The sequence below is a fragment of the Lolium perenne genome, chromosome 5 (genome assembly GCF_019359855.2).
Source record: "Lolium perenne isolate Kyuss_39 chromosome 5, Kyuss_2.0, whole genome shotgun sequence".
Taxonomy (NCBI): domain Eukaryota; kingdom Viridiplantae; phylum Streptophyta; class Magnoliopsida; order Poales; family Poaceae; genus Lolium; species Lolium perenne.
Window position 1 is genome coordinate 232,231,617 of NC_067248.2, and position 13,555 is coordinate 232,245,171.

At 49.3% G+C, this 13,555-nt stretch overlaps 1 protein-coding gene and 1 non-coding gene across 2 annotated transcripts; both read left to right on the forward strand.

Annotated features, from left to right (window-relative positions):
* Window positions 1-376: 376 nt before the first annotated feature.
* LOC127302234 (transcription factor bHLH49) lies at window positions 377-2,846 on the forward strand. Its single transcript, XM_051332652.2, has 8 exons — window positions 377-948; window positions 1,048-1,302; window positions 1,421-1,486; window positions 1,589-1,657; window positions 1,760-1,834; window positions 1,923-2,111; window positions 2,209-2,302; window positions 2,385-2,846. The coding sequence occupies exons 1-8, from the start codon at window positions 652-654 to the stop codon at window positions 2,423-2,425; spliced, it is 1,086 nt and encodes a 361-aa protein (XP_051188612.1). The 5' UTR covers window positions 377-651; the 3' UTR covers window positions 2,426-2,846.
* A 7,373-nt stretch (window positions 2,847-10,219) lies between these two features.
* LOC127304934 (small nucleolar RNA Z247) lies at window positions 10,220-10,355 on the forward strand. The gene has a single exon (XR_007853597.1). It is a non-coding gene; the product is annotated as a small nucleolar RNA Z247 (small nucleolar RNA).
* The last annotated feature ends 3,200 nt before the right edge of the window (window positions 10,356-13,555 follow it).

Consider the following 13,555-nt stretch of genomic DNA (forward strand, 5'->3'; position numbering starts at 1 on the left):
GAATCAGTAATTGTGAAACGGAGGCACGCCATTGCGATTGAGAAGTTTGTCCTGCGCTACCGTCAAATCGCAAATCCGAGGCCGTGATATGGGCAGAGCATCCGTTCGTGCTCTCCAATCACGAGGCCACACGTACGCTCGTCGAAAAGTTAAAAAAACCCAAACCATTCCTTATTTTTCTCCGTTAGCGCGGCGCGGCGGCGGGCAGAGACCAAGAGCGGCGCGCAGAGGGGTAAAACCGTAAAAAACATCACCGTCTCCGCAGCGAAAATCCCGGAGCGCTGTCTCCATTACTGCAAGCTGCAAGGTTACCACCACCATTACCTCGTCTTGTTTTGACCTGAGACCTCCACCCGCGGTAGCCCACCACCATTACCTCGTCTTGTTTTGACCTGAGACCTCCACCCGCGGTAGCCCACCGCCGCAAGCATCTCCGTCCACTCCGCGCCGCGCCGCGCTGCCCTCCACCGGCACCGCGGCCCGAAACCTTTCTATAAATCAATCCGCGGAATCCCCTCCCACCCACCTACCGTCCCTCCCCGCTCGCACCCACCACCACTTTCCCCAAGTCCACTTCAGCTTCTACTCTCCTCTCCTCACCCCCCTTTGCTTCCTGCGCAATCATCGCTGCCTGCTGCCGGAGACGGATCCATGGACGGGGACCTCGTCGCCAGGCTGCTCATGGGCTCCGCGGGGCTCGACTTCGGCGTGCCCGGCCTAGACGGCGCCTTCTTTGACAACCTCTGCGCCGGCGCCGGCGCCGGGTTCGCAGCGGAGATGCCCAGCTTCGGCGGAGGTCCGTTCGGACCGGCAGAGGGCACCGCTGGCGGCGAGCTCGGCGCCGCGTCGCGCGAGGGGTCCTCGGTCTCCGACCCGGCGTGGGCCTACGGCGGCGCGAATGCCAAGAAGAGGAAGGGCAAGGAGGCCGCCGCGGCCGGTTTCGCCAAGGTGGGGGAGGGCGCAAAATCGATTCTTTGATTTTCTTTCTACCGCGCATTATTGGTTTCCTGCTGCTTGGTTCTAGCGGAACCTGACGCCGGTTTGCAGGTCGGGGAGGAGACGCGGCCGGACTCGAAGAAGTGCAAAATTGAGGAGGGCGCGGTGAGGCCCAAGGTGGAGGAGGATGCGGCGGCGGGGGCCAGCGACGGCTCGGCCGGCGGCGAGAGGGGCCGGAAGCAGGCCAAGGGGAAGAGCTCCAGGTCCAAGCAGGCCGCGGCGGCGGCGGATGAGCCGCCCAGGGACTACGTCCACGTCCGGGCCAGGAGAGGCCAGGCCACGGACAGCCACAGCCTTGCGGAGAGGGTGAGAATTCGCTGTCAAATTTCACTTGCCCTTTTGCTAGTTGTTTCAATTGTATGAACAAATTTGTGCTTGAGTGCGAAATTGAGTACTCACTGTCTTCAATTGTGGGTTATAATAGGTTAGAAGAGAGAAGATTACCATCAAGATGAAATTCCTCCAGGACCTGGTGCCAGGATGTAACAAGGTACCAACACTTTTCCAGAATAGGATATGCAGCGTTCTCTCAGAGTGTTGTCAGTTGTGACCATAGTTTGTCTAATTTGAACAAACTCCCTGCTGTATCTAGGTGATCGGCAAAGCGCTCATGCTCGATGAGATCATAAACTACGTGCAGTCGCTGCAGCAGCAAGTCGAGGTTAGACGCAGCACACAATTACTCATTCCGTTTCACAGCACCAGACTGTACTGTAATTCTCACTGAATTCTAATAATCCTAACCGCTGCTTCACTCTTTCAGTTCTTGTCCATGAAGCTTTCCACAGTGAACCCGCAACTCGACTTCACCACCTTGTCAACCCTCCTACACAAAGATGTAATAAGCTCGAATTATCTCGTTTCTCGCGTTTTCGCTCTATGGAACGATCTGCCTCTAACATGCTGTTTCATCTGTGTACTCTCAGATGCACCAAGCCCTCGGTCCTTCATCGAGTTCGGGTTTTCCTTTGGAGAGTTCCGGTGGAGTGTTCCCATTTTGCGACCAAGCAGACCTTTTCCAGTCCTTCAGCTCCGGTGCTATGGGGAACCAGTGTTCCATGGGCCTGTTAGACATGGCTGTGCCGGACGCAGCGCAGTACCCTTTTCAAAAGCAGGTGATTGTTGTCTGAAAATTGTACTAGTATAACTAATTGATGAGAGTTGGTAATAAGCATCTTATCTTAATACTCTTTATTTATCTCGTTTTTTCAGCAACAGGATTTCTGGGAGGCGAATCCCCAAAACTCGTTGCAGATGGACAATGCGCAAGGCCAGGAGAATGGGGTTTTGGCACCAAATTTCGATGGTTCGTGTACCTGACGATGGGTCACTACTTCGTTGCAATCCTTGCCAATTCACCTTAGGCTAATAGCTTGTATTGTTCACAGGTCATTTACAAGGAGCAGATCATCCAGAGATCGAGTTCTAGACGACGATCACTGATAATCACGGAGGCCCATATTTTTGTACAGAAGAAGTATGGCGAGTGCGTGAAGCTCCTAAGCTAACGGTCTCTAGACTCCAGGACTGAAACTGATTTATCCATCAGACGCCGAATGTACCAAGAGACGGTCCGGGTCGGGGATGCTAGAAATTCCTGCTGAACCAACATTCAACTTTGATTCTTCCCGTGTTGGCGGAGATTATATGGTCTCGAAAGTAGTAGATCATGTACTAGATATGGTGACAATATTTAGAATCACCATCTCTCTTCCAATATGTATAAGAGCCGCTGGCTGGCATATACTGGTATGATACTATCTATTTTGCACTTTGTTTTGAGATGGGAAGTATGAACATGTTTATCCCTATGATCTCCACTTATCGAACATTTTGAGTGGGCTCATCAATCTAATTGAAGTATTTTGCTGGAATTCTCATTACACCGTGGCCAGCGGCATACCCTTTTCCTGATCACCTCGGCATCACATTTGGTGGTACTACTTGTGTATGTTCATGTCCTGGTCTATGTAGAAACAGACGGGCGTCACTGTCGCCCAGCTTGGGTAGGTTAGCCGTCCCTTTTATCCGCTCTTTGCTGGATCTCATTTCCTGGCACTCAAACGGCTTCCCCGTCATTCTTTCCCGCGGTAGAATCCTGTACCACGTCCAGAATTTAACCGTTTTCCACCAAATTCAAACCGTTTCCCGCGAAAATTTCACAGAGATGCTACAAATCACCACGGAAGCATCTTCTCACACATGGTGGCCGTAACTACTCCGAATGGTATACGAGCGCGGTGTCAGCATCAGGTTCCTGAGGCTTTTAGCTGTCTCCCTACAAATCCCTCCAAAGGAACCCAAAAAAGGGCCGGCGCTTGCTATACCCATTTCTTCAGTTAGGTTCCACGTCGCGCTCGGCTTCGTTTTTCTTTACCCCGTGCAGAAACCCCCACTGAATCGCGCGACCTGCTGTAGCCTTGTCGTCTCTGAAGAACAGGCTGTGCCTGCCTGCCTGCCTGAGAAAATATATTGATGGCTGCGTACATACAGCTGGACCTGCTGCTGAGTAAGCTGGTTATGTACACTGCATCCATGGAGCCCCTTTCGTACAAGAATGGAATACCTAAGGGCATCTGTGCGTGGGACCCTGCCTTTGTACATGGAACGGAAAGATACCTTCTCTGTCTGTCAGTGTACTGGTACTGTACTTGCATACATAGGCCACGCTCAGGGGCGATGGAAGGAAATTTTGCTTGGAAGCATGGTGCTCGTTTTTTATTCAGCCGAGACTTCGCAGCGGTTTCAGGAAATTTGGGCAGTATCTGATGAATCTCGTGTGCGTCTACGCTACCTCCTTGTCAAGGTGCAACTGTTTTACAGGCTGCGCGCGTCGACCAAAGGCTCTTCAAGGTTTGTTTGACCATCCGTTCAGAAAATTAATACAGTAATACATTTTCATGATTTTTTTTATATTTTGATAGACATAATATTGGTACAGAAACTGGTGATCAGAAATTTTTTCTTTGCAATTTGTAAACCATGCCAAATTTTGGCAAGGCAGTACTTAATAATATGGTAGTACTGAAACCAGCAAGCCGCAGTAGATAGAGTTTACCACCATATGGATCACTGAAATGTGCTCACACTCACAGCCAGCAGTCCAGCACCATCATCCCGCCGATCACCATATGGCTAGCTGCCGATCACCATCGTCCCGCCCAACTTGCCGATCCTGGGGGTGCACCCCAAATCTACATCCGTTGGCCATGGATAACTTCAAGGGCTACCCCCGTCGCGTCGCTCCCTCCTTCTCTCGCGCTCCTCCTCTCGCGCCCCATGTTCACCCCGCTAACGGGCATTGCCGCATTATACGTACATGTCCCTCTCCCTCCCGCTACTCATTTCAGTTTCCATGGAGCGAAACCGCGCGACGTGCCCGGTGGACGGACCGACGCGTCGACGTCGAGCTCCGACCTCCGATCGCACTTGGTGCGGTTGCGGTTGCAGCCGGGTGGGCCGAGAGCGGCGATGGCGATCGGGCAGCGATGGCAATGGCATGGTGTTGATCGGACCATGATCGATGGAACTGTAGCTCGCGAAGTGATCAGTGTGTCATCACTGTGCGCCGGATCTGAAACGCTGGAGAAACAGATCGAATGCCTGGTCCTCGCTTCGATCGGATCGATAATCAGGGACGAAGGGGAAGGGCCCGTGGCGTGAGTGAATGCGTGATGGCTCAGGTTTTGTCCCAAATGTGTGTGAGTGATCCGGAAACGAGGTAAACAAAGAGGGACGGAATTATGCCGCCTTTGGAACACAGAGGTTCAGCAGCATCACATGAACATAAAAACCACGTAATTTGAGAATGTCGTTTGGATTTCAGATGCAAAAACTGAACCGTAGACACGAAGAGGCTGTAGGGAAGGGCACTGCCCAAGTTAACTCTGAAATTTGTACTATCCATAAAAGTATGTGGTAGGTTTGTCTAAATTAGATTTGGGTGTATTTAGACTTTTTTTTAGTGCATAGATACATTTAAATTTACAAAAACCTTCAACATCCTTTTATGAACAAATTGTGAGTACATTTATCCAAACTTTGTTCTCAAAGGAACGAGGCCTGGACCAGGGGGTCTCGATCCATGTAGGCACCGAAAACGAAGGAAAATTTGGCCGAGGACGCATCGAGGAGGGTCAGGATAAAAGGTAATGATTAGGAATCGAACGATTGAGATACGGATTCAGCAGCGACCCGCCGGCCGTCGCCGTCGCAGCGATCCCGGGTCTACCCGACAGTAACCCGACCTCCCGGCTACAGCGAGAAGAACTGAAGAAGAAGAAATCTATCCATGTCTTGGACGCCACAGGACGCAGCCTTTTTTTCTTTATCTCCCATTATCCAGAGCCTAACCGAGGAGTCTGCAGGTGGATCGGATCGGTACAAGCCATGGCAGTGCACTGCCATGCGAGCAACTTGAGTGCTTCATGCACGTCTAGCGATCCGCCATTCCGGCCGAGTATCACTTTACCTTATCCTGACCATGTGAAACTGTCGTCGTCGTCGTCGATTTCTCGTGAAAATCGCTGTCGGAGCCGATCCTCGCCGCGCCGGCGACGGCGGATCGCTGGATGAACTGAATCTGTGACATGTGTGCTCTGCGTGATGATGGTTCTAGCTGTGGTGATGAGGGACATTCCGTTTGCTAGTTCGGATTGCTTGTGATGAATAGTGCATGTAAAATGCACGTATTCATTCAAACGTTGACTGCAAGTGAATCTGGTACATTCAGTCAAGAACAACGCAACAACTACTTTGATAGCAGTCTAGCCGAGTGAGCGTGGATCGGTAGGAGCCATTTGACTGCTTCATGACGACTGCTCCGCCTGCGGCCGGGATTCACTTCATCTTATCCGGCGGCCCATGGGAATCTGTTTTTGGACGTCGACTTTCTTGCGAAAATCGCTGTCGGAACCGGTTCTCCCCGGCGACGGTTTTACTTTGGTGAACTGAATCTGGTGTCATGTGTGCTCTGCCTGATGATGATTCCGAACTGTGGTGGTGAGTGACGCTCGGTTTGCTCGTTCGGATTCCATATTTCCTCCCAACAGTGACGGTAAGCCGGTAAGAGCATAAGCGCCGGCAACGCTATGAGTGTCCCATCACCTGCTTCCTAATTTGGGTAGCGGTAGTACACACTAACAACCTCAAAGAAATCCGGAAAATTACTTTTGACTAATCAACCGACATAATTTCATTCAAATTTACATAAAATTTAATAAAATTTAAACTACAAACTAGACTTAACCCTAATGTACTGGCCGTCGATTAGGGCGAGCGACGGGTCTGCCTTGGCGTCGTTCTTTCCCTTTGCTGCTTGCAGCCGTGCCCACCTCTTCTCCCTTGTTTTCCGCATCTGGCGGTGGAGCATGGCCGCCGCCGGTGTTGCCCCCTCAGCGCAGCCAGCCACTGGCGAGACTCCTTGTTCTGGGCAAGCCTCGCTTGCTCGCGAGCGGCCGCCTCGGTCTGGCACAGTTTCTGCTGTTCGGCCGCCATGAGGAGACGACCCGCCTCCTCTGTGCCCGCCTGCAAGCGCAAGATCTCGATGGCATGCTCGAAGTTGGTGTCCTTGACGTACTCGAGTTGTTCCTCCTGCAACCTCCACAAGGGTTGCGTGTTGAAGGAGGCTAGGATCACCACCTGCTCCAGGTCACAATGGACCTGCTGCTCCTCGCCCCACCGCGCCACCTACTCCACCGCTTTGGCTTCTGCGTCTGCTATGAACGCCTCGTTCCACTCGTCGAACTGGGAGTCGTCCGAGTTGAAGTTCAGTAGCTCAAACTCGGCACGAGGCTACGGCGGGGCCACGGGCTCCAGCTGCGGCGGGACCATGGGCTTAGGATGTGGTTGCGGTGGTGCTTGCGGCGCACGGCTGTTCTAGCCTAGCATCGAGTACGTGTTCGCCAGCCGCCGCGGCATTGTTCTGGAGTGGAGAGCATCGATGGTGGAGAGGAGAGGATACTACGGCGGAGGGGCTAGTCGGTGGTGGCGAGGAGAGGCTAGTGCGGCATAAATCAGCGGAGCCAACTAGTCGCAGAGCATCCAAGGTGTCGCATTTACGGAGGCGTCTGCGTGTGGAGAACCGGTGGCTTTGTCGGCAACAGACAGCAGAGCATCCCAGGCGTCGCATTTACGGCGGCGTCTCCGTGTGGAGAACCAGTGGCTTCATCGGCAACCGGCGGGCAGAGCATATGAGGCATCACATTTATGAAGGCGTCGGCCATTGATTCGCTGACATGGCTGGCCCGCGGGCGTTTTCCTACCTGGTATGAGGCGCCGACGCGTCTATTTAGCACCCTGCGAGAAGGGGCTGACACGGGGTGCCGGTGGTTTTATTGGGCTTAAAACGGCGCCAGCGCTTTATTGAACGCGCGAGCTCAATTTTACTGTTGGCCCCCAAATTGCTATTGGGGCGCTTGTGAGCTCCTCGGTGAAAATGCCCTAAGTGAATTTTGTACATTTAGTCAAGAACAAGAACAAGAACAACGCGACAACAACTACTTTGGTAGAAGTAACTGGTGATCTACAAAGTGGACAAATAGAGACGCAGCTACAATTTTTATTATAAAAGAGGCTTTATTAATTAAAATGCTTAAATATTACACCCGGCCTCAACATAACTATCACTACTAGGCAAAAGCCTATCACGTGCGAATTTTGCCTACGAGCCGCGGGCATTGGCCCACGACTGGTAATACGTCAGTGGTATCAGCTAGTAGTCGCGTGCCCACTTGACACGTGACTGATAGGTAAAGTACTAGTCGCGTGCCGCGCCTGCACGCTGCCATTATCGTTAATGATAGTGTGTGGGCAACATTCTCCTAATAGTTCGTGTGCTCGCGTGTCGTTCTGCACACTGTTATTTTGTTATAGGGGTATGAACCATCGTTGCATGCTTCCATTATTGTTGCACCCTTTTCATTTTTTTGCGCACGCCAACTTATTCCAACTGGCGTGGCAGTGTATGAGCATAACACTAGATATATAACTCTTTACTCGATCCACATAACACATTCATATATACACAAGACATGCATAACAATTTATAGTTTTGAAAATCACAATCAACATTTTTAAAGAACAAAGATAAAGTTTCGGACTATATATGACATAGATTGTTTCATATATTTGCAACACATCTCTAGCAGGAAGATCGTGGAACAGTCCAGTGGGAGTAACCACTTGTTGTAACAGAAACGAGCACATCTAATCGCGGAACTTTGTTAGTATCAGATCCGTCAGCTCCCCCACATCCAACTTAGGCTGCAAGGTAATAAATACTTATGTTCAAACGATGTACAAAATATGAAAAATATATAGTAAAAAGAAAATAGAACATGTTTGCATACCGATTTAAATTGCTTATTTCCCAGCATTTTGCCCGTTACAAAATTTATATGATAGGCAACATAGAAGCCACATAACATGGATCTTTCTGGCTGCTGACACTGAGTCATAGAACATAGAAATTATACGGTTCATATTCTATCCAATAAATAAATCAGTGACTAATATAAGTGGTAGGAAAACTAACCGGGAAAAACATGTTATGCCCTAGTGATGTGTAACTGATCTTCTCTACATTTTGTCCCCACGAGCGAAATGCGGTAAATGATCTAAACAATATGAATGACATAAAATCCTTAGAATAATACAGACGGCATTAGTTTACATTATGCAGATGTAAGAACAATCACCTATCAATAAGTTCCTTTGCATCGTAAAATCTCTCATTGGATTGCTAAGATAAGAATCGAAATAATAGACTTGGGCCATCCAATACTGAGATACAAATAAGAATCCAGTGAAAGCTAAAATTTAAACTAGTTAGTTGCATAAATCCGAGCAAGTGCGTAAAAAAAGATGCATAAGTAGCTATATTTTACCTTTAAATTATATGCTCACATGATTAAATTGTTATCTTTGAAAGCCAGATCCATCACATGGGTAATGTAGTTTTTGACCACGGCCGCGTCTGAATCAATTGAATGTCGCGAAACCATACGTGGGAATATGTACCGTTTGTGCAACTTCGAGATAAGGCTGACACATAATTCTGCATTCTTCCTAATGTTCTTCTCATTGATCGAAACGGTATGTCGAAGAACACATCCGCATTGGCCGCCATAACTTGCTGCAACTGAGGGCGGTGGCAAGACTTACTTCCAAGACAGTATCTGTTATATTGTCGAGCTTGTTTCAGCGCCTCTCCCTGCGTTTTTTCTTCAGTTTTGTGCCCTCGGTGCCAGTAGTGGTCCTGTTGCCATCAGTGGCATTAGTGGCCCCGTCATTGCCATCAGTGCCACTAGTTTTTTTTTTTTGCAAAAAATACAACGCTGCTTCTGCTTGTTCTTGTATTGTATCTTGTTGTGCCGCATTTTATTTTCTTGCCCCGTAGCGCCTTCTCATTGTGGTCTCCCGACATCTTTGACCTAAAATTGAAATTCATATAGTTGGGACATAAGGAGTTGCCATAAATTTGCGGAAATGGAAATTAATCGATATTTCGACAAAACATCAGCAACTCATATTAACATTAGCATTATTGAGGTTAACCAGGGGACAGTGCCTCTTTCCCTTCCTATTCTGAGGCTGGTTCTCTTCCTCTTCTAAAAATTATCAAGTTAATTCTAGCATTTAATTTTTGCTGGTGCTTCTTGTAAATGCCACACGAGGTTGTTCCTAGCCTATATAAACATGCACCCGATGCCGAGACAAAGGCAGTCGATTCTCCTAGTTTGATATGGTATCAGAGAAGGTCTCTTCTACCTACGTCTAGCAAAAAAATCCCAAGGCCTCATCCATGGCGACAAATCCAGCCATCATCACTCTCAATCATCAAGTTTCAGAGAAACTTGCATGTGGAAATTTTCTCCTATGGCGTGCTCAATTCCTTCCGAAGATTAAGGGGGCTCAACTCTTTGGGTACCTTGATGGTACCACGGCGGCGCCAACAAGGACCATCACCTCCACGGATACCATCGCTATTGTGCCAGACTAGGCATATGCGATCTGGGAAGCACAGGATCAGGAGATCCTAGGATGTCTGATGACCTCCAAGGCTGTATGGGATGCGCTTGCGAGCATGTTCTCCTCTACGTCACGCTCTCGGATCAAGAACCTTTGTATTGCCCTTGCTAATGGAAGGAAGGAAAACAAGACTGTGACAACCTACTTCGCTGAGATGAAGTCATATGCAGAACAGTTGGCCATAGCTATCAAGCCACTTTATGAGGATGAACTCATCTCATATATACTCGCAGGGCTTGACGAGAACTACAATCCTATTGTGTCGTCCCTGGATGCTCGTACGGAGGCAACCACCCTCGACGATCTGTTCACGCAAACGAATTTTGACCAGCGCATTGAACTTCTCGGCGGGTCAGGCATGGAGAGTGGCGGCAATTTCAAGTCATCCGCAAACTTTTCTGCGGCACATGGTCGTGGACGTGGAGGTTTCCCTCGTGGCCGCGATAATGGAGGACGTGGCCAAGGTCGTGGTGGCCGACCCTTCTTCAACAAAAACAACAACAACAACAACAACAACAACAACAACAACAACAACAACAACAACAACAACAACAACAACAACAACAACAACAACAGAGGAGCCCCACCCTCTCTTAACAACACATATGGCAACGGAAAACAGGGATCGGATCGTGCCAAGATCCCTTGCCAAATCTGCAGCAAACCTGGCCATAGTGCACGAGACTGTTGGTACCATTACAATGATAAAGATCAAGAGGGACACTCCGCAAATGATGCCTCTTATTGTGTCGACACTAATTGGTACATGGACAACGGAGCAACAGATTACATCACGAGCAAGCTGGAGTAAGTAACTATCCGCGACAAGTATCGTGGACAGGAACAAATTCCCACCGCCAATGATGCAGGTATGAAAATTAACCATATTGGTCACTCAGTTATTAAAACCCCCACTCGTAAAATTCTATTAAACAATATCCTTCATTCACAAGATGCCTCTAAAAATCTTCTCTCTGTCAATCGTATTACCATTGATAATCATGCTTATGTTGAATTCTGGCCAAAATTCTTTTTATTAAGGATCAAGTCACGATGTCGAGGGTGCTCCTCGGCAATGCCCTCCAATAGGGGCTTTAGGGTTGATGGAATCCTGCAAGCTGACACGAGACATCGGTTCACAGACAAGCGGGGAGAGCGATTTACCCAGGTTCGGGGCCCTCGATGAGGTAAAACCCTTACGTCCTGCATGTCTGTTCTTGATTATGATAATAATGGGTTACAATGGGGTGCCAAATAGTTCGGCAGAGATCTCGTCGAGATGGCTAAGTACTAGGGTAACCTAGCTCTAAGCTTCTGTTGGCTAAGGTCGCTAAGATGGGTTATGTCCCTCGACAGCCCCTCTCCTGGCCTTTATATAGGAGGCCAGGTCTCAAGAGATCTAATCGAGTACAACTAGGTTTTACAGTAGATCTATCTCTAAACTTTCCTTGTTCGGCTCCTTCCGTGTCTTGTACTTCAAGGAATCTTCCGTTGCACCGCCCTAGTGGCCCACCTTGCCATCGGGTACCTTCATGGGCCTCCAGCTGGACCGTATAGGGTAGAGCAACGTTGGTTACCCGAAGGGTAGTGCCCACGTCAGTAGCCCCCGAGTGTCTAGCCGAACATAGTTCGGGTCGAGACTGAAGCATGTCTTCTTCCGATTATCTCTCCTCAATCGTTCTTGTTTTCCTTCTGTCTGCATCATCTTCTTCTATCGGGTACGCGTCAGCGCTCCCGATGGGAGTAGCCCCCGAGTCTAGGTACGGATGCTTGCAATCCGTGTGTAGACTCAAGTTGTACCACTCGAACATTTTTCTCTGCCGAAGTTTTTCTGCAAGTCTTCGTAGGTCATCCGATATAGTTTCCTCATGCAAGGGATAATGAGTAACGTGCCCAACTTTTGCTGGTTAACTACACAGAATCAAGTCCCCGGGCATGATCCTGGAGGGCGAAAAAAGTTCTATCGGGTGCGCGTCCAGCGCTCCCGATGGGAGTAGCCCCCGAGTCTGGGCACGGGTGCTTGCAACCGGGTGTAGACTCGAGTCGAACAATTATTACTTCCTACAAGGCCTTTTTTTCTTCGAATCTTCATTCTGTCGGGTGCGCATCCGGCGCTCCCGATGGGAGTAGCCCCCGAGTCTAGGTGCGGATGCTGGCTATCCGTGCGTAGACTCAAGTTGACCATCCGATACCTTTTCATTCCTTCGAATGTTTTGAGCATTTTTCATGACGTCATTGATGACGCGTTACTAATATCTTGATTTTGACTGACAGGACGTAACCTGCTGGGCCTATTCTTTCTTTGTCTGGCCCTTTTCGCACAGTCACCAAGGCGTCTCCTCGATTTCTGCAATCTTTAATAGAAAAGTTCCACTGAATGAACCGGTAGCAACGACACGTGCCTACACAGTTCTCGAGTTCTCCTTAAAATCTTCAAAGGGCAATCCCTAATCTTCTCCCACATTTTCCATAGCATCTCCTCGTTCTTCTCCTTCTTCCTCCCTTTGCTACTGCTGCGCCGCCACCACTGCTTTTCCGATCTTCTCCGGATCTCGCGATGGTGAAGAAGAAGGGCCTTACTGCCGCCGCCAGTTCTACTAGCGGAGGCGCCGCCACCAAATCTTCCTCGAATCTTCCGAAGGGGAGCGCCCCGAACGCTCCTCCCCCACCAAGTTCGGTAGCCAAGCCCGGAGATTGGATAGCGTCAACCGTCACCAAGCGTGATGAGAAAAGATCCCGAAGCCTGGGACTAATCTCCTCCGACGAGGGGAATGTGATCTTTCCAGGTGCGATTTCTCGGCCTAATCCCCATGCTGGCTTTACCGTGATGTTCTTGTCGTTCCTATATCGGGGTCTTTCACTCCCCGCTCACGAATTCCTCCTCCATCTCTTGCGAACTTACGAGATCCAATTATGGGAACTCACTCCCAACTCAATCCTCCACGTTGCTATGTTCATCACCCTTTGCGAGGCATTTCTGGGCATCAAACCTCATTTTGGGCTGTGGAAAAAGATCTTCTATGTGAAGAGATACATCAGTAGTAATGGATCCTTTGTCACCGGAGGGGTGGGGTTTGTAGCTCGTTCGGATGTTAATTACTTCAATTTCCCAATGAGAGAATCTGTGCAAGGGTGGAGACTGAAATGGTTTTACGTCAAGGATTCCTTGTCACCCGAATCCCAGCTTCCTTGCTTTACCGACGTCCTTGAAGCCAAGCCTAAGAATTCCTGGAAGAACATTCTCTCTCCCGACGAAAGAGTAGCAGCCGATGAATTATTTGCCAAATTTCTTCGAATCAAAGAGGCCGATGGCCAAACCATGGTCGGCACAGAGGTGGCAACAGTGTTCCTGAAACGTCGGGTCCAACCAGTCATGGCCAGAGTTCGTCCGATGTGGTTGTATTCAGGTCCAAAGGATGAGACCAGGGTTAATGCTGCCGAACTGTCGGAAAAGGAATTGCTCGATGAAGTCCGTCGCCTTACTTTCTTTAGTCAAGAAGACTCGATCCCATTGATATCTTCTTACACT